This window comes from Curcuma longa, chromosome 2 (genome assembly GCF_044706935.1).
Source record: "Curcuma longa cultivar G26 ecotype Majalengka, Jawa Barat chromosome 2, ITB_CL_G26_1.1, whole genome shotgun sequence".
Lineage (NCBI taxonomy): Eukaryota > Viridiplantae > Streptophyta > Magnoliopsida > Zingiberales > Zingiberaceae > Curcuma > Curcuma longa.
In genome coordinates this window covers 6,533,125-6,551,622 of record NC_133862.1, presented here as the reverse complement: position 1 = coordinate 6,551,622, position 18,498 = coordinate 6,533,125, and the positions used below count along the sequence as shown (strand labels likewise).

General features: G+C 39.4%; 4 protein-coding genes and 1 pseudogene across 5 annotated transcripts; 2 read left to right on the top strand and 3 right to left on the bottom strand.

The window, feature by feature from the left end:
* The first annotated feature begins 30 nt into the window (after positions 1-30).
* LOC141817820 (uncharacterized) lies at positions 31-5,477 on the top strand. 2 transcript variants are annotated; one of them, XM_074705456.1, is made up of 3 exons: positions 31-375; positions 493-5,013; positions 5,109-5,477. In XM_074705456.1, the coding sequence occupies exon 2, from the start codon at positions 533-535 to the stop codon at positions 4,970-4,972; it is 4,440 nt and encodes a 1,479-aa protein (XP_074561557.1). In that variant the 5' UTR covers positions 31-375; positions 493-532; the 3' UTR covers positions 4,973-5,013; positions 5,109-5,477. The 2 variants fall into 2 exon arrangements, with proteins under 2 accessions (XP_074561557.1, XP_074561551.1); XM_074705450.1 differs by having other exon boundaries at positions 484-5,013.
* Positions 5,478-5,962: 485 nt separating this feature from the next.
* LOC141817837 (zinc finger AN1 domain-containing stress-associated protein 12) lies at positions 5,963-6,738 on the top strand. Its single transcript, XM_074705466.1, has 2 exons — positions 5,963-6,097; positions 6,195-6,738. Exons 1-2 carry the CDS (start codon positions 5,993-5,995, stop codon positions 6,597-6,599), a joined length of 510 nt encoding a protein of 169 aa, XP_074561567.1. The 5' UTR covers positions 5,963-5,992; the 3' UTR covers positions 6,600-6,738.
* A 153-nt stretch (positions 6,739-6,891) lies between these two features.
* On the bottom strand, positions 6,892-9,690 carry LOC141817811 (protein PHOSPHATE STARVATION RESPONSE 3-like). The gene is made up of 8 exons (XM_074705441.1): positions 9,605-9,690; positions 8,245-8,740; positions 7,946-8,153; positions 7,793-7,869; positions 7,676-7,715; positions 7,483-7,552; positions 7,334-7,403; positions 6,892-7,144 (listed from the first exon to the last, which is right to left on the bottom strand). The coding sequence occupies exons 2-8, from the start codon at positions 8,713-8,715 to the stop codon at positions 6,980-6,982; spliced, it is 1,101 nt and encodes a 366-aa protein (XP_074561542.1). The 5' UTR covers positions 8,716-8,740; positions 9,605-9,690; the 3' UTR covers positions 6,892-6,979.
* A 1,720-nt stretch (positions 9,691-11,410) lies between these two features.
* Positions 11,411-13,242, bottom strand: LOC141821501 (uncharacterized; annotated as a pseudogene).
* A 1,336-nt stretch (positions 13,243-14,578) lies between these two features.
* On the bottom strand, positions 14,579-18,196 carry LOC141818436 (cyclin-A1-4-like). Its single transcript, XM_074705938.1, has 11 exons — positions 18,065-18,196; positions 17,615-17,978; positions 17,302-17,432; positions 15,844-15,936; positions 15,623-15,756; positions 15,472-15,547; positions 15,319-15,395; positions 15,202-15,235; positions 14,976-15,125; positions 14,767-14,901; positions 14,579-14,683 (listed from the first exon to the last, which is right to left on the bottom strand). The coding sequence occupies exons 1-11, from the start codon at positions 18,194-18,196 to the stop codon at positions 14,579-14,581; spliced, it is 1,431 nt and encodes a 476-aa protein (XP_074562039.1).
* Between the last annotated feature and the right edge of the window lie 302 nt (positions 18,197-18,498).

Here is an 18,498-nt window from a genome sequence, read left to right as displayed (position 1 = left end):
TTATCAAAAAAATTTCTTGTAGGATAGATGGGAAATTTGAATAGGTGGTCATGTTCTTCTCCAAGGAAGAAGTGAACCCTCTATTGTTTAAATAATACCTTGGTTTCTTGCAAGCGAAGAAGACACTTTAAGTTACATGTTATTTGTTGCTGAGACAAAGCTTACATAAGTTTAATTGCTTGAAGCTGCTTCAAATGAGAGTTTTATGCATTCAACAAGGACATGATTCCTATGTCTTCCAAACAAACTGCATAAATCTTTTTTCTATGGATCCTCATCACAACAGACATTGAGCTGACATTGGGATATCTTCATTAAGTATATGACATTACTAACATGTGTTTGTGGTGGTTAACTGATCAAGAGAATAGCAATGTGAGTTTTGTGCCATTCTGATATGCCTTCTCCCTGCGCCATTAGTTGTTTTTCCCCCTTTTGTTATATTGTCTAGTCTGACTGGTAATTGTTGCCTCCTCATCTTAGGAATCTCAGAGAGGAAGTAGATCAGCTTTTGGGCAAAACACGATCAGAAATGCATGCAGGAATACAATCTGGTGGAAGGTCACCTAAACCAATTGATAGTCTGACAAGCACTCAGCTGAAAACTGGCTCTGATAGTGTAAGAACTACTGGATCATCTCTCCATTCTCACTCAAAGGGGAAGAGGAAGGATAGAATTGATCATGGTGCAGAGCTCATCAAGAGCGAGTGTTCCTCTAAACCAGACGGCGACTCTTTTAGCTGTAAAACTGAGAATATGGTAAAGGCAGAAATAGTCAAAATTACAGATAAAGGTGGACTTGTAAGCTCTGAAGGAGTGGAGAAATTGGTGAATCTCATGCATCTTGATAAAACCGAGAAGACAATGAATGTAACTGTGCGGACACTAATTGCTGATGTCATCACAGCTACTGATCGGTATGATTGCCTTATTAGGTTTGTTCAGCTTCGAGGCCTATTGATCTTGGATGAATGGCTTCAGGAGGTTCACAAATCAAAGACCAGTGATGGTGTTAGTCCCAAAGAAAGTGATAAAACAATTGAAGAACTACTCTCGTCTCTTCTTCGTGCCCTTGCAAAATTGCCGGTGAACCTTAATGCTCTGCAGACTTGCAATATTGGTAAATCTGTTAATAATTTACGGAGCCATAAAAACCTTGAGATACAGAAGAAAGCTAGGGGTCTTATTGACACATGGAAGAAACGGGTTGATGCAGAAATGACGAAGATCAATGATGCAAAATTTGTGACATCAAACCAACCTGTTTGGCAAGTCAAGCCAGGTTCTTCTGATGCATCCCATGCAGGGAATCGGCGCACTGTTGGAACTGAGGTGGCTACAAAGACTCATGTTAGCCAGTTTTCATCATCTAAAACACCATCTTTCAAGTCTGGTCATTCAGATGCTACTGTAAAGTCATCTTCATTGATACAAGGCTCCTTGAAAGTTGGATCAGCTTTAACGATATCTTCTGGTGTTGGCTTGAAGGACTCATCTTGCAAAGCTGCTGCTAACACTGGGAGTACAGATGTGCCATCAGTTGCTGCAAAGGAGGAGAAGAGCAGTAGTTCTAGTCAATCCCAGAACAATAGCCAGACATATTCAAGTGATCATACTAAGACAGTGGGAAGCTCGCAGAAGGAACACGCAAGAAGTTCAAGTCCTGGGTCTGTAAATTTTGCTAAGGCTACTGGTACTTCACCTCATCATCGAAGATCTGGCAATGGGGTGTCTGGAACAACTATATCTGGGGCACAGAAAGAAATTCATCTAAGTAAATCTGGTTCTCTTGGTAGGGCTAAAACACAGGAAAAATCATCACAAACAGGTATATTTAGTGAAAAGCCAATTGATATGCCCATCTCAGAGCATGGAAATAAGCAAAGGCTCATTGTAAAGTTGCCTAGCCATGTTCGAAGCCCTGAAAGAAGTGCAACTGGGGGTTCAATTGAGGATTCCACAGTTACAGGCAGTGGAGCATCATCTCCTTGTGTCTCAGACAAACATGAGCAAGGTTATCGTAAGGTGAAATCAAGGAGTGAAACTCATTGGCCTAATATTTCCAGAGATTCCAATAAAGAATCACGGCAGAGCAATGATGCCAATGATCAGCCAGTTGGATCTGGAGATCTCAGATCACCAGGTGCCGACGAATCACACCTCAAGAGTGCCACGGAAACTGGTAAGGATGTAGAGTCTGCAAAAGCTATGTGTTCATCATCTGGAAATGATAAGGGAATTTCCTCAGCTGAACCCAGAATGAGAAGTTCTTTTCGTTCTATAAATGCCTTAATTGAAAGTTGCATTAGGTATTCTGAACCTAGTACACCTATAGCCACTGAAGATGATAATGGGATGAATTTACTTGCTAGTGTGGCAGCTGGAGAAATCTCCAAATCTGACTTGAATTCCCCTAATGTTTCGCATGGAACGCCACCTGTGTTGGAGGATGTATCAACAGAGGCCAAGTTGAGATTGTCAAGTGAAGGGGATGTTGTCCATAGTCCAAAATCAATGTTAAATGATGGTGATGTTGCACAGAGGCATGTTTGCTATAATGAAGCTGTTGACACAGAGGTCAGCAAGCAAGATAAGGGTGCTGGTTCCATCTTAAACAAGGATACTTCATACTCCAATGAGACCATCCTTCCTGGAAACAATGAAACTACTGCCACATTGCAGGAAAATAAATTGCTAGGTGGCCAAGGTGAACAATCTCATACTGCTGCAAATTTCCATAAATCTGAACACTCTTGCACTAATTCTGAGAAAAAGATAGAAGAAGAAAGAGGCGGAAGAACTCTCTCTGAGTCTGAACCTGCTGATGTGGTGAAACACGATAATGAAGGAATCTCTCAGCTGGAAGAAAAACTGGCTACTGATAGAGAAGTCATAGAGCAGTTCACAGATTGCAAACTTGACGAAAGAAGCACATTTGCAGATGAAAGCAAGCCTGTTGATTGCACTCATCCAAACATAGATAATGATGCATGCCCCTCAGAAGTTGCTACTCGAGATGGGCATCGGCTTGCATTCGCTACTTCAGCCAGTGAAGAATCTGAAAAGTTTGTTGTCGAGGAATCTCAGTCATGTACTGCACCTAAAGAGGTGGCTGAGGTTGCCACCTCATGTGAACTGAAGCTACCTATGCAACAAAGTAAAGTAACTATTTCATCAGATAAGTCCAGAACTAGTAAGTCTGATAAAACAGAGAGCAGTGACTCAGAATTAAATGGTAAGCATGAGAACAATAGTTCTGTTCTGCTTAAACTTGATGAATCAGCAAAGCAATCAACCAGCTCTACAGGCATGGCTGGAGGTAATGATGATTCGAAGATGGAGGAGGCTCAAGAAAGTGCGCCTGTGGGATTAGCCAATCAGGTAGAGCCAACAAGTTGCATGACCCCAGATATCGAGCATGGATTAAAGCATGAAGGCTCTTTGTTATCCAGGGCTGTAGAAGATGTTGATGTAGATTTTTCACCACCTACAGAGACTTCATCTGCTGTCTTACCTGCAGCAGATTCAGCTAAGCTTGACTTTGATTTGAATGAAGGCATCATTGGGGATGATGGACACCAAGTTGAGGCTGCTGTTTCAGTTGCAACAGTTAGTCCCTCTGCCACCCATTTCCCTATTTCCTCTCCTTTTACAATTCCCATGTCAAATGGTTTACCTGCTCAAATAACAGTTGCTGCACCTGCCAAGGGGCCTTTTGTGCCACCTGAAAACTTAATGAAGAATAAGGGTGAGGCTGGGTGGAAAGGCTCTGCTGCTACAAGTGCCTTTCGGCCTGCAGAACCACGAAAAGTTATGAAAATGACACACAATACTTCTGAGATACCATCATCTAATTCTGCTGGAAAGCAGTCCCATACGCTATTTGATTTTGATCTGAATGAACCTGATGAAAGAGTTCTTGAAGACATGACCACTTGCAGCTCTTCCAAGTCTAGAGGCACTGAACTGGGGACAGAAAGCAATGTAGATGTACCTGCACGGATTTTTGGAGGACTTAATCTTGATTTAAATAGAATTGATGAAACAGAAAATGGGCAGTCCTTCTCAAGTACCTCTGGTCGACAGGATGTTCCACTTTTGGCTGCAGCACCTGCATTGGCAGAATTTCCTAGTAGGGAAACCAATATGTTGAGGGATTTTGATTTAAATAATGGACCAGGACTAGATGAAGTTTCTGCGGAATCTCTAACCAGGAGCCAAAATACGAAAACTGCTAGTAGCTTGCCATTTCTTTTTCCAGTTAGTAACATCAGAATGAACACTAATGAATTAGGAAGTGTATCATCATGGTTCCCCCCTGGTAGTTCTTATCCTGCCGTAGCTATGCCATCTTTCTTGTCCAACAGAGAGCAGCTTTACCCAATTGTTGCAGCTTCTGGAGCCCAGAGAACTTTGGGGCCAGTGACACCTAGTGGTCCTTTTGGCGGTGATGTTTTCAGAGGTCCTGTCATTTCATCATCTCTGCCAATGGGATTCACTCCTGCAGCATTTCCTTATCCCGGCTTCACCTATGGTTATAATTTTCCACTTCCGGCAACTTCTTTTTCAGGTGGGTCAACAACCTATGCTGATTCTTCATCTAGTGTTGCTTCAGGTTTTCATGCCATGCCTTCACCACTTGTTGGACCCGCTGGTACTGTTTTATCCAATTATCGAAAGCCTCACTTGGCAAGTCTTCCAGAGGGCAGCAATGGTAGTGAGTCTGACAATCCTCGGAGATGGATCACATCCAGCCTCGACCTAAATTCAGGCCCAGGGAATATAGATGCAGAAGGCAAAGTTGAGAGATCCACCTTAGCATCAAGACAACTTTTATCCGCCACATCCCAGGGTTTCGCAGAAGAGCAGGTAGGTATGTATTCAGTTCCTGCTGGGGGTTTGAAGAGGAAGGAACCTGAAGGAGGCTGGGAAACAGGCAGATCTTCCTACAAGCAACTGTCCTGGCGGTAACCAGAAATCGATGAAGGAAATCATCTGTAGCTGTCCTATGTGTTAGTTACTGTCATTCCTTTCTCTCTTTTACTGTGTGTTGCAGGACCTTCCCACATTCGTATAATTGATTTAGTTTCCACTATTACTGGCTCAGGTCGATTGGAACCCTTTGCACTGGCTTCCACTGTTAATACATGGCAAGCCCAGAGTCACAGACTCTTGTCAAGGATGATACAGGAATCACACACACGGCTCACAATCGCTCATCAATGACATTAGACAGCCATGGAGGACAGTGACATCCTCATCTGATCTTTTTGTTCTGCAAGTCTACCAGGGTCACTGCATCTCAGGTTCCTGCAATGTTAAGATGTGTTCCAAACCTAACTCATGGATAACCAAGTGTGCCATTTTGCCATTCCACCTCTTGTATGTGCAATTCCCCAATTGCATCATCCATTGCCAATGTACTTTTGCATGTTCAGTGAAGTTATATATTCCATGTTAACTTAGATTTTGATCAGTTTGCAACAGCTCTACTAGCTTGAGTTGTGATGCTTTGCAGTTCCTTGCATGAATTATCCTGTTCAAGTTTTGTCACATGAAATATGATTAAACAGTTGCAGAGCTACCTTGTCTTGTTATCTGCCAGACTTTTGCAACTTCTTGTTTGGTATTGGAAGAGGTCGGTCGGCATATGTAAATGATTATATTAGGTTGAAATTTGCTTCTTCTTGTGATGGTTAGTGCATTTGGTGCCGCTTTGATTAGTCTGTATGAACCTTGTACCAAAAATTTGTTGTTTGTGTCTGCTGTGTGTTTGCTGTGTTGGATAGTGCATTCGTCGACGGGAGTGGTGACGTCAGCGTGGAGACTCCAGACGTCGCTGGAACCTTCGAGGGTGGCTGCTGACGTGGGATTCAACCAACGCGACTTGCTCTCCAAGTCAATAAGAAGCCTATAAATACCTCTCCAACTTGGAAATCTCATATCTTTCCGTTGAGGAAGAAGAGAAAGAGGCGAGAGAGATCGATCGCGATGGGAAGAGGAACAGAGGCGTTTCCTGATCTGGGAGAGCACTGCGAGCAGGAAGACTGCAGCCAACTCGATTTCCTGCCCTTCACTTGCGATGGCTGCAACAAGGTGCGCAATCAACCCTAAATTCCTCCTCCTTTTTTCCGGCAAAAAATTCGTCTCCGAATCACCGATTTGATGAACCCTCGTCATCACCTTCCTTCAGGTCTTCTGCTTAGAGCACAGGACATACAGAGGCCACGACTGCCCCAACGCGGAACAGCACAGCCGGATCGTGGTGGTGTGCGAGGACTGCTCCATGTCCATGGATAAGATGGCGGGCGAGGAGGCGGCGGCGATCCTGGAGCGGCACAGGAGCTCCGGATCCTGCGATCCGGCCAGGAAGAGGAAGGCTAAGTGCCCCGTGAAGCGCTGCCGAGAGGTGCTCACCTTCTCCAACACCAGTACCTGCCATGTCTGCAAACTGAGGACTTGCCTCCGGCACAGGTACGCTACCGATCACGGGTGCAAGCCATTACTCCGCATGCCGCAGGCGGCGAGGAATGGGGTGGCTTGCAGAGATAAAAATAGCAGCCTGCCGCCTTCTCCTCCGTCCATTAGAGCTTATTGAGGGATGGTAGTTGTCTGCAGTGGATTTGTTTGGGAGGGCATTTGATCTGTATACTAATAATTGATCTGAAAAATTCATGTGTGAAGTTGGACTGACCGGATGATCATTTCAAGAAATAATTCATATTATTTCAACAATACGCGCTGAAGTGTTCTAGTAAAAGAATTGAATCATGTAGTTGATACCAACAATGTTCTAACCCAATTTCAATTTTTTTCTATTATGGTTGCAAAACTAAGGGCATCTTACAGAATTTTGTTTAATAATTGATTGAGAATAATGCATGGATACATCACCTCCCCTCCAAGCCCAACACAACACCAAGAAATCAACGAAAAAGGCATCAAGGAAAACAAGAGAAACAATTGGTTGCAGAGATTTTAGGAAGGCCCTTGCTGCTCAATTTCCAGTTCTTCTACAGACTCAGAATTGTTTGCATCTGAGCTTGACGAGGCAATCGAGCTGTTTGCCTTTTGCTGCTCTTCTATGATCTGCTGCAAGTACTTTGCATTTTCCTCGATGCGTAGCTGAAGTTCTCGTTGAACCTTGCAAAAAGAAAACAAAAGGTTCAGAGTGAGAATAGCAGACCTTGGGCATTCACCGCCAAGTCTCATTTTTGAAATGATAGTAAAAGTGTAGCTGCTTTTGAACATCCAAAACAAAGGTATGCATGGACTCTACTAAGAAACTTCTACTCGAGTAATGGAATTCAGAGAGCTATGTCTTCTTCTCACCTTTAGTTGTTCGTGCAGCTGCTTTTGAACCTCAATTTGCAGCCGGAGAGCCTCTGTAACTTCTTTGCTCCTATCATCGAGACAACATTACGAGCGAAAAAGGAGAATATAGTGCAAGTGCTTAATTCAGAGAGGCAAATAAAGGGTACCACTTCGTGGCCAAGCCACTATCATCATTACTTGGAGGAGCCTTGTCTTCAATACATGAAGTCTTTTTCTCTGAACAAACAGGTAAACACATACATATTAGATCGATCGATCAATCAATAAAGTGTATGAATATCCTTAACCATGTGCTTAAACAGCACATTATATGTATAATTGCTTTGCTGTGTAAATTACCTTCTTTCTTCTCAGGCGCATATTTAGCAAGTCGATATTTCTGGAAGTCAAAAAATATACCATCAGGAAATTACTCTTCAAGAAAAAACAATTCAAAATCTTACTTCCTTTGATTACCTGCAAATGGCTCTTCACATGGTAAATCGTCAAACCTTCCACGTTGATAAGCTTTAGAATGCCCTTTGGAGTTGCTTCTGTGCCCGAGAGTGTGCATTATTGAATAAGATGAGTAAATAGGTCCAACTATGGCAAACACAGTAGAGTTCTTACTCTCAGCTCCATCGAGCTTGTTGACTGCTTCCACAAATCTCTCATGGAGCTCCAAGGTCCATTTTAGTCTGTTTTTGTTTGGAGCTGAAATTGAAGGGGAAGGAGATGAATGCAATTGGACTTCGGCGGGAGACGTTACGGGCTCAGCATTTTGGTTGTAGTTGGAAGGTAATGGAGTAGATGCGACTTGCGATCGGTCATATATGTCCTAGACATAGAAACAAGTTAAGGTAGCAAATTGGACATTAAATAACATAAGAGTTAAAGAAGAAAAAAATAGAGGCAACAAGGGTACTTACATTTAAACAAGGGCTTTCCCCATTGTCAGTGATGGCAATACCAAGTTGTTCCGACAAGATTTGCAATTCCATTTGCTCAGTAATTGCAAAGTCATAACAAAAATAATCTTCTCCATGAATGCTACCATCTGAAGCATCTCCACACATGAAATCCATCGTGGAATCATCTGTGTGTTCACCCTTGCCACTCGACAACATTGATCTTCTAAGACTCTCATGAAGTGCAGGTGAATTGGTGAGACTGTTATCTGAATATTGTGGTTGAGATCCATAAGATGAAGAACCTTCTGATTCAGACTCTTGGTTTGATTTCACAGGCATAGGAGCATAGTCGAGGATGTCTGATGAATTTAGCAGCACAGTTGACCTCGTGCAGGAGGTGCTGGCCACTGAAGATGAAACATGGAAAGAATATCTTGCTCCTTCAGGAGAATCATTTGCTTTCACTGCAACAAGACTGTGGCTACTCATGCTTTCGACTAATGCTGCCTTGGAGCTATGAACATGCAAGAACAACCGTTCACCGTTATGAGCCAAACAACACTGAAAGAGAGCAAAAATAGCAAATGCAATTGCAGGATGATACACAATAGCAATAGGAGGTAATTTTCCTTTCAGTTTAAGAACATAATCTTAAATACAACAGCATCTTAAGCATTAATATCTGAAATACTCCTATCTTTGCATTAAACTATACACATTTTGATCCTTCCCAGGCCAAGAATTGAAGAGAGTTTTTAGCTCACATGTATCATCATTATCGACTATGGACATGACAGTCATCTAACTTGGCTAAGTTTCTTAAGCAAAATTACTGGGAAGTGACCTTGTGGTCGTGTGTTTTAGTCCTTATTCTTGCCATGGTGAGGCATATAATCCCTTCATGTAAATACTATGAATCCCCCATAGAACAAAAATCTACCTTTTGGGGTTCCATTAGGATCCCATCTTCCCATTATCACTATATTATGGTCCTACAGAATCCCTCTCAGTCTTCCTTTCCTAATTCGCAACATCAAAATAAGATTTTCATGAACAATTAGTTGATCACAATTGTCTCTCGGTACACTCGCTGGTTCTTGCATAGAGCATCATGCTCCAAATTGCTATAACTCATGGATTTCAAATCAAAGAAAGGTTCAGTGGAAAAAAAAAACTTGCAAGATTTTTCATGAACAGTTGAACACAATTGCCTCTCTGCGTGTAAACTTGCTGGTTCTTTCAAAGAGACAATGCTCATCTATCAATGTCGTAGCAGAATTGCTTAACTCATGGTTTCAGATCGAGAAGGGTTCATAGTGGGTGGCAATAAGCTTCGAGATTTCTCAGGAAACAGAGAGAAAGAATAAGAAAATCTTACAGTTCTCAGAAGTTGGATCCGAAGTTGCACGTGCTGCAAGAACTCACAGATGGTCGAAATCTCGCAGAAAGGAAGACAAAGAATGCATCTTTTTGTTTTACTCACCTTCTTCTTGTACCAAGCAGCCTCGTTTTGATGCCGTTTGCTTCTGCCTCCGTCTCGCCTCTTCCTCCTCACGCAAATGATTGGACTTTGAATATCAAAAGGCCAATGGGGCAGAAAAGAATCCCCCCGCAGTTCAGTTATCCCCAAAAGGCACCACTTTGACCCTAAAACGCATCCAGAACTTGGAAAATGGATCACCAGGTGCATCTCTTTGGATAAGGATGCGGAAGGAGCAGGCGTTTTCTTGTTCTCAACTCTCCCTTCTCCATTATTTTATCAAAACAACATCACAATACGATCCCGCTCCATGAATTCTTTCCCCGTACGACTGGCTCACCAGATGGATCAATGCACGTTGGCGGCGTATTAGTGGAGGAGAAACTACAACAAAAGAACAAGTAGACAAACCTTGTGGTGCACTGAAAAGGAAAGGGAAGCGAGGCAAAGACGAAGATAACGATGGCGATCGCGATTCCGTGGACTCCACGAGACAGCAGGAATGTTCGCCCCCTTTTTTGTCGTCATAGTCCAACAAAATTTATGTACGGCTGGAATTAATTTTGGATTTAGAATAAAATTTCAAATTTAAATATATTTATTTTCTCTTTATTGTTTTTAAAAACAATAAATCTTATTAAAAATGACTCATTTTTTTGTTGATCAAGAAAAAACACTTCTCAACTTTGTGTTTCATTAAATACTAAAATTATATAAAATATTTTCTATAATTTTTTTAACATTTCATATCCTGATTTCGTGAATATATTTGATATTTGACTTGGTAAAAATTTATTTATATTCATTCAATATACATAGATTAATTAAATAAATAAATTTAATAATTATATATTCAACTCGTTAATATTCATTAATAATATTTATGCTCATCAATTAAATTTTTATCAACATGCTAAATAAAAAAAATTAAAATAAACAAATAAATTTATCAACCTACTAAATAAAATAAATAAATAAATTTATATTATCAAACTCAATAATCAATCAAATAAATTTAAAATATAAAAATTTTAAATAATTAAATAAATTTAATTAAGATTTCAATAATATCTAAAGGAATCAAATTTAAATTCATAAAAAAAATCTCAAATTTAAATAATCATTTTAAAAATTTAATTCATCTAGACTCAATTTAACTATTTTATCAAACAAATTTACTTATTTACAATCTTATCCCTAATCGTCTCGCGAATAATACATTTCGATGCACTTCAAATTATCACAACAGTTATAAAAGGACTCGAATAACACACTGAAGAAAATAGTCGTCTCCTTTCATGTTTCAATAGAACAACACACAGGATCTAGTCTGAATTTTACAAGTCAAGACTACAGTCGTCAATCAATCAAGCAGTCTAGAAACAGTGGAGCTTTAGCTAATGGTTTCGTCGGCGTTCTATAAAAACAAAACAAAGATCCCAATATCTTATTTCAACTTGGTAGCATTCGAACATCGACACAAACATTCCCAATCGACACTTAATAGTGTTTAAACATTCCCAATCGACACTTAATAGCTAATGGTTCATGTGAAGTTCATGTGTTATTAACAAGTATTTCTTCGGAGGAGAAATGCATTCTACGAAAGGAAATAACATTTGCAAAAAGAAAGTGCTTCAGTAGTTATTTGTGCAAAAGGAAAACTCCGTACGTGCATTCTCCGTCTTCTCAGTCTCCGGTGTGCTAATTGTTAAGTTGGTACACTACTTCAGCTAAGACGTACAGCACTACAGAAGCGATGACTGCGATGGCATTGTAGATGCAAGTGGTTTGGCTTTGAACCAAACTTTTCAAGCTGCAAATGTAATCATGAGGATTGCATCGTCTCAGACAGGCTTTCACAATTTCGTTCTTCTGTTTGGTATCTGCGAACGAGATGTAGAAGAGAGGCACAGCTGCTATCAGGACCCCGATGAAGAATGTCAGTTTCATTTCAAGTGCCATGAGGACGACGACGACGAAAAGAAACGACGACGACGAAAAGAAACGAAACTGGGGCGGAGCCACGAGAGGTAAGTAACCTAACTTATAGGGATCTATTTATAGTGTGAGAAATGAATTTTAACAAATTATTTAATTAATTAATATTATTGCATTACATATTGCACTATGTTGATTGCTTAAAATTGGAGTGGTTTGGGCTTAACAACAGACATGACATTAAAACTTATCTATTATCTACAACAACATTCAAAAAATTGTCTTGTTTCAAGAAAAGTGAGTAAAGATGATTCTATCCAATAGGATCGACATGTATAAGTAATTAATCAAAAGACAAACATCATATGACAAAATTCAAAAGTACAAAATATAATGGGTCTTTGAAAGAAATCATATAGAAGAGATAAAATGCTTTCGACCTCAATCTTCAAACTGAAAATTATTACTAGTCTCGGATAATCTACTACAAAACTACATCTCACCCCTTAGACAAGGATCATCTCCAAAACTTAGAAGGCAATGCTTTGAAAATTGGACCATGTCATTACACAGATTAACAAGTTTGGCTAAGTGAGATGGGCTGCATCTCATGTAGCAAATTTTCTATGCCTATTATAGATATTGACATTTGCTCCAAACACTCATAAAAAACAATTTTTCAGATGGCCTATGAGTGTGCAAGATATATATCACCAATTCAGACGAGATATGACTGAGGTACAACCTAGACTGGTTGATAAAGGATGCCACCATGAGGTGTCGCCGCACTCACATTTGGATGTGAGTGAATTCCTTGTTTGGAGTGGAAGCAACAAGATTAAACTCATCCAACAATGTCATTATACGGTTTGAGATCCCACAAATTGGTAAAAATTCCTCCATATCTAACTCGCTTACTACTACAAGCAAATCTTGCTAATGTCACTAGTTTGCTAGAGGGTGATCCTAGCTAGATCGAGTATATAAGATCGACCTTTGTTAAAAGTTCATTCTTTGGGGACTATGGTAGCTCAAACAAATCTTTAGCAAACGGACACTAATTAGAAGAGGACTACGTCAAGGGAAAACTGCAAACTTACTTGTTTCCTTTGATCTTAAACCAAGTCTCAGCGCACTGCTTGTGGGCAGCAGCCAAATCATCCTTGCAAGAACAGCCCAATACAATCGCCACTCCCGACTACCTGCTGTCTTTAACTCCGGCAATCCCGTTCACCCTTATCCACATCCTCCTTAGCCTCCGGATCATCATCAAGCGAAGTCTCCAGCCCCGAGACGCAGGACTTCCTACAGGGCTCTCGAAGCCCAATCTCGCTGCCGGATGCGCTCGAAAGCCGGCAGCCACCGCGAGCGGAACTGCCAATTTCGCGCCGTGCGGCGAAGGCCACGACTGCCCTTCCGCATCGGACAAACCGAAGCCGTGTTGGTCACCCCCACTCGACTGAGTGTCCTGCGGCCCTTTTTCGACGTCCCTGTACTCCTCGCCCTTTTGCGCCATTGCGCACCGCAAGTTGCTATCTTTGCCACGGATCAACCCAGAATAACTAGTTGATACTCGGTAGGGCTTCAAGATGCGGATCTACACTCCATTTCACCAAGAACAAGAACGAAAGATTGAGCGAGATAACCTGGCACCCACTCTTACCAAATCTGCTTACGGCGGCGAAGTGGTAAAGCGTATGAGATTGGACTTGTCTCTCGAAGACACGGAAATCGAATCTAGCTTCTGAACAATCACAGGAGAAAACTCACACGGAACGGAAGGCGATAGAAGATTGCAGACCGTTCTGCTCGCCGGAAGCGAAGATTTGGAAGTCGACGAGTTCTGGTGGATTTGGTACTTTTCATATTAAACAAGGGTAGAATGGTCATTACCTGTCTGTATTAGTTTCTTAAATTAAGAGATCATTTCATTTTACCCCCCAAATACACTTTATCTTCTTTTCAGCACTACTCTCCGAGTTTTAAAAATCCTCAAAATCACCTTTTCAAAAATTTTAAAATATAGTTCTACATGGCAGACAATTTATGTTAGCAGTTGAAAAAAGACCACAAGAGTCGAAATAAAAAATTAAAAATACAGGGTGTTTTTGCTTTGATGTCTTAAAATTTTAGAGTATTTTGAAAAGAAGATAAAAGGATTGAAATTTTTTATAATTAAATTAATAGTGGACTTTGGGGGGAAGCTAATTTCTTGCAACTTGTGCATGTTTACATAATACATGCCAACTTTGAATTATTTGTTTTTTTTTCTAGCAGAAGTTGAATATTTTTCTTGAATATTGTGACAAGTTGAATTATTATTATTATACAAGTTTATTTATCATCAAATCAAATAATTATTGGTAAAAATGTATTAAAATAAATTATCTACTAACTACTTGCATTAAATTAATTCTATTTTGTATTATATGTTATTGAATTCATTGTTCTTGATGAACTCATTCATGTAGTCTGAAGATAGAACAATAACAATTCAAAATTATGGTGGGTGTTTTGATGATTTCAAAATTTTATAGGACATTTAAGAAAAACAACATGAACCATACATACTCAGATACAGGGGGCTTTGTTTTGTTCCATGGAAACAAAAGACACATTAAGGTTGAATGGCATTTGAATCAAACTTGAGAGTATGAAATGGAAATCTTCCATTTGAGCACAAAGTATTTTTGTACAAGAAATGATTTAACTTTGTTCAAAACTCAATTGATTCTCTTTCTTGTTCAATCTCACATTTGAAGAACAATTTCTCTTTTCTTTTCTAGGATATCAACAGTGAATCCAAGAGAGAGTTCAGCATTCCTCACTTTCAATTTGCCATGCATGCTATCTTGTTTTCTTTACTACATCTATCTACAGAATCACTAGAGTTCGACGGTGAAATAGAAACTTTGGTGCCTTCCGTATCGGTCATGAGGAGAGTAAACTCACTTCCAAACTTTGGTTAACAAAGTTATCTTGTAAGAATTCTGAGGGGATGGTTGCAGGGCAGTACTTCTTGGCAACAAACTTGTACTGGAAGAACAACAAATTAAGACTGCATTGAGAGAAAGAGAGAGAGCTAAAGAATTGAAGCGAGTTTCGAACAAGATGTTTACCTTGTGCTGACTGTATTTTTCTCGAATAGCAGGCAGGCCGTTGCCTGTGCTGGTGCATAATAGTCCATGTAATGCCTTGATGCAGTCTGAGAGTTCAGAAGGTTTATATAGAGTGTAATGGCTCAGTGTGGCATTCTGCATCATTAGCCGCAGCAAAACATAATTAATCTTAGTAGCATAATGAATTTGAATGCATTATGAATCAGTACCCAAGGTGTTTTTGTTGGCTGCAATATGAACTTTGCCAAAAAGACAGCAGAGGCTGCCACTAGTGATGGAGCATAGCGAAGCATACTGTACTCGAGTAGCGAGAGCTCTGCAACATAACTGGCAAGAAACTCGAGTTGCAATGTAGGAAGCTGGAAAAAAGAATGCAATAATAAATTCTTTGTTTCAATGTAGAAACTGCAAAGGAAACGCAAGTGATGGGGTTACTTCATTGGATCCTTGAGCAGCACGGACAAATCTCCTATTAATTTCCATATCAGATATGATGATAAGCAACATATTCACCGATAATGCAAAGCTCATCTATATGGTTCAAAGTATTACCTCAAGAAACATTTGGTAGTTGGGACTGTCAATTCAAATTTCAAGTAATTCAGCACTTTGGATTCCATTTGCAAAAGCTGTGCACCTTAGTTATCAACAGACAGTCCAAACATGCATCACAGAATTGTAAACTGGAGTTACAGAGACATCTACCTCATCAATCGAGTAAGTATTGTCAGTCATATAGCACAAATCTTCCACTTCCGGGGCACATATCTCCTCATATTTTCTGTGATAACAACAAATTAAGTTACTATGAACATAAAAAGTCTAAAAGTACTACACACCATTAGACAATCCTTACGCAGCAATTAGCATACAAGCAACACCAAGAAGTTGCAACTCTTGACGGTTGATTTCATTGCCGGAAAGATATCTGTCGATGTAATTAACAGTGAGATATAGTGTATCAGGAACCATATGATACTCTTCTGCGACCTGTAGTCAAATAGGACTGAAATTACTCCATCTAAGTTGGAAAACAAAAATCAAATTAACAAAAGCTGTCACTCAGCGCGTATATACCTCTACAAGCCATTCTATTAGAATGGAACGCATCTTTGCATTTATATCCTTCTGAATTGTTTCCATGAAATCTATTGAAGGTCTTTTCTTAGTCTGTAGAAACAAATGTTGCTGTATTATCCAGTAGAAACAAAACACTGTTCATCAAAAGTACATGTTATTTGTGCTAACATGTCCAGGCGCAGGAATGTAGTGCTGAATTAGGAACATTTACTCTTTAACATGAATATGTAATTGATTCCAAGAACAACCGAACTAATTATTGTACCTGGTAAATTATTTTTGTGACAAAACTTAAAAGGTTTTCAGGAATATAAAGAAATCAAAGCAAACACAAACTAGCTTTTGGCCACATCATAACTAGAAAGCAACAATAATTTGTAAGAGAAGTGTAGTAGGAAAACAACTTCCATGAGAACAATAGCATGAAATATGTATCTTGCTATATATATATATATATACAAATGCTTATCTGACAAATGGTAGCACATGAGAATTGTTCGTTTGTTATATTTCTTCCACTTAGTGTTCAGTCATACAAGTTGAAATTATAAACAAAAGCATAATTGGCATTAGTCATAGTATGTAACAATTAAACTGTATAATAGAATCTACAATAAGTTACAATGAATAATCACAAAACAATTTACCAAGTTCAGGGGCCTTCAACCTAACTTAAGGCATTTAATGATTAATCTAATTTATAGACAGCACAAATGCTAAGGCCAAGCTGTTGCCAAACATGAACTGAAGATATAACTTTCATTGTTTAGGACAAAGGACTAAAGAAACTATTGAGAAGAAATTAGAACAATTTGTATTTGATGGATTGAAGAAATTTAATAAGCAGTTGGAAACCAATTTGCCATCGCAGATAAAATGTAAAGTGTCTACTGATAATTATCATAATAATGCAAATCCAAATTCAATATGACATAAAGATAGTCAATAAAATTCTCAAAGCACCCAGGCAAGGTTTGAAACAGTGTAAACAAGGGTCAATCGACCAGTGTTATCCACGACCACAATGTGAGTAGTTAATTTACATGCCCATCATAATTTCAAGACCAAAAGAGAGCAAGCTTGGTATGTCAATAACTTTACTACATATATCCTGAAGAGCTTAGAACCTTATCATATGATAATCCAATGATCATACAAACTTGGAGCTAGAAAATTAAAAACCTTAAAAATTATAATATTAGAGCTGATCATACTTATTAACAAAGAATTAGCAAGGAAAGTCATTAAAATAAATCTGCAGGGTGCATATCATAACCATGATCAGCATTGACAGTTTAAAATGCCAAAACAATATGTAATACTGAATAAGGAACATTTGTGTTCAGAATATACGTGTATATCATAAATTATCTGAAAATATCATAAAACATCAAAGAGAAGTTGGATAAAAACCATCAAAGAAGAAAAAAATATACAAAAAAGGAAAATTCTCACCTCAGCATTCCGTAAATTGCGATAGATATCACAAGCAAGTGTAGTGCAGAACTGAGGATCATTGCTGTTTGTATCAACATCCACAATATCTACTCCCATCAGCATAGAACCATTACTCTTTAATTTTGAGTCTGATAAATATTGTCAACAATATCAGTGGACAAATTAAATAAAACTTTAAATAAATATTGATTTTTGACCTACATGGAAGGTAAAACTCGGAAAAATTATAGCTTTGCTAAAAAACAAACAAGAAACAGGTGATTCAAACAGTAGCAAAACATAATTAGAGAATTTAACTAATCAAAAGCACCTGCTATAGCTACATGCTTAGAGATGTTTAGATTCTCATTTTCTCGTCTCTCCAAAGTTGTAGCCAGAGAATCTCCGTTATCTATATACTCAAATTCAGGGCTTTGAATCGAGTTGCATGTGGAAATTGATGAAACAGAATCCACAGAGAAATTAGGTGACTTGACGGTAGTGCAGGGTGCAAGGCCGGCAACAACTGTAGGTTTAGGCACACTGTTCTGTGGCAGGGAACTTGTGTCGCTAGATACAATCACACTTGGTTTGATAGAAGCTGAAATAAATGAAGAGTTTCGATTCAATCCTGAATCACAATAACTAGTGGAAACCCCCTTCTTTAACCTTGAAGTCAATCTTGCGGCATTAGCCTGCTTACGAGTGGCCAAAATAAAACTGATTAGCTATTTACTCAGATACGTTTGGACAAAGGCAAAAAATGAGAAAATATACTGACATTCTCCTGCTTAGCACCTACTAGTCTTGAAGTATCGCGCAACACATTGCTCTCTTTGCTAATGTCCCGAAGAGCAACCCTCTTCTCTCCCTTCTCCGCGCTGGCATCCTGCAGCTTGGCCGCACCCTCCATCCTCGGGAAATCCCAGCAAGAACTCTATCCTTACAAAAAGAAGCCTATATCAAGCAAGATGGAGGAGGAGCGCGACGAAGAACAGATCGCCAGATTATTCGAAAACCTAATCTTGCGGGCTAGGGTTTGGGGGAGGGAATCGGGGAACGTACGCGATGGATAGAACGAGATGGACGACGAACGCGGCGAGGTTTTTATTATTACGCTATTTTCTAAATTAATTATAAAATATATAATAATAATTATTATTATTTTGGAGGGAAAAAAGTTAGTTTAAACAAAGAACGATCTGAACCGTCCAT

Bases quoted from the DNA above. Each gene is read 5' to 3' on its own strand.
- LOC141817837 (XM_074705466.1), top strand. From the start codon at position 5,993: ATGGGAAGAGGAACAGAGGCGTTTCCTGATCTGGGAGAGCACTGCGAG. The intron at 6,098-6,194 runs GTGCGCAATCAA...ACCTTCCTTCAG, and splicing joins CTTGCGATGGCTGCAACAAG to GTCTTCTGCTTAGAGCACAG.
- LOC141817811 (XM_074705441.1), bottom strand. From the start codon at position 8,715: ATGAGTAGCCACAGTCTTGTTGCAGTGAAAGCAAATGATTCTCCTGAA. The intron at 8,154-8,244 runs GTAAGTACCCTT...TTCTATGTCTAG, and splicing joins GGGAAAGCCCTTGTTTAAAT to GACATATATGACCGATCGCA. The intron at 7,716-7,792 runs GTAATCAAAGGA...TTTGACTTCCAG, and splicing joins ATGTGAAGAGCCATTTGCAG to AAATATCGACTTGCTAAATA.
- LOC141818436 (XM_074705938.1), bottom strand. From the start codon at position 18,196: ATGGAGGGTGCGGCCAAGCTGCAGGATGCCAGCGCGGAGAAGGGAGAG. The intron at 17,433-17,614 runs GTGCTTTTGATT...AATATTTATCAG, and splicing joins TAAGCATGTAGCTATAGCAG to ACTCAAAATTAAAGAGTAAT. The intron at 15,548-15,622 runs GTAAGGATTGTC...TTGTTATCACAG, and splicing joins GCTTGTATGCTAATTGCTGC to AAAATATGAGGAGATATGTG.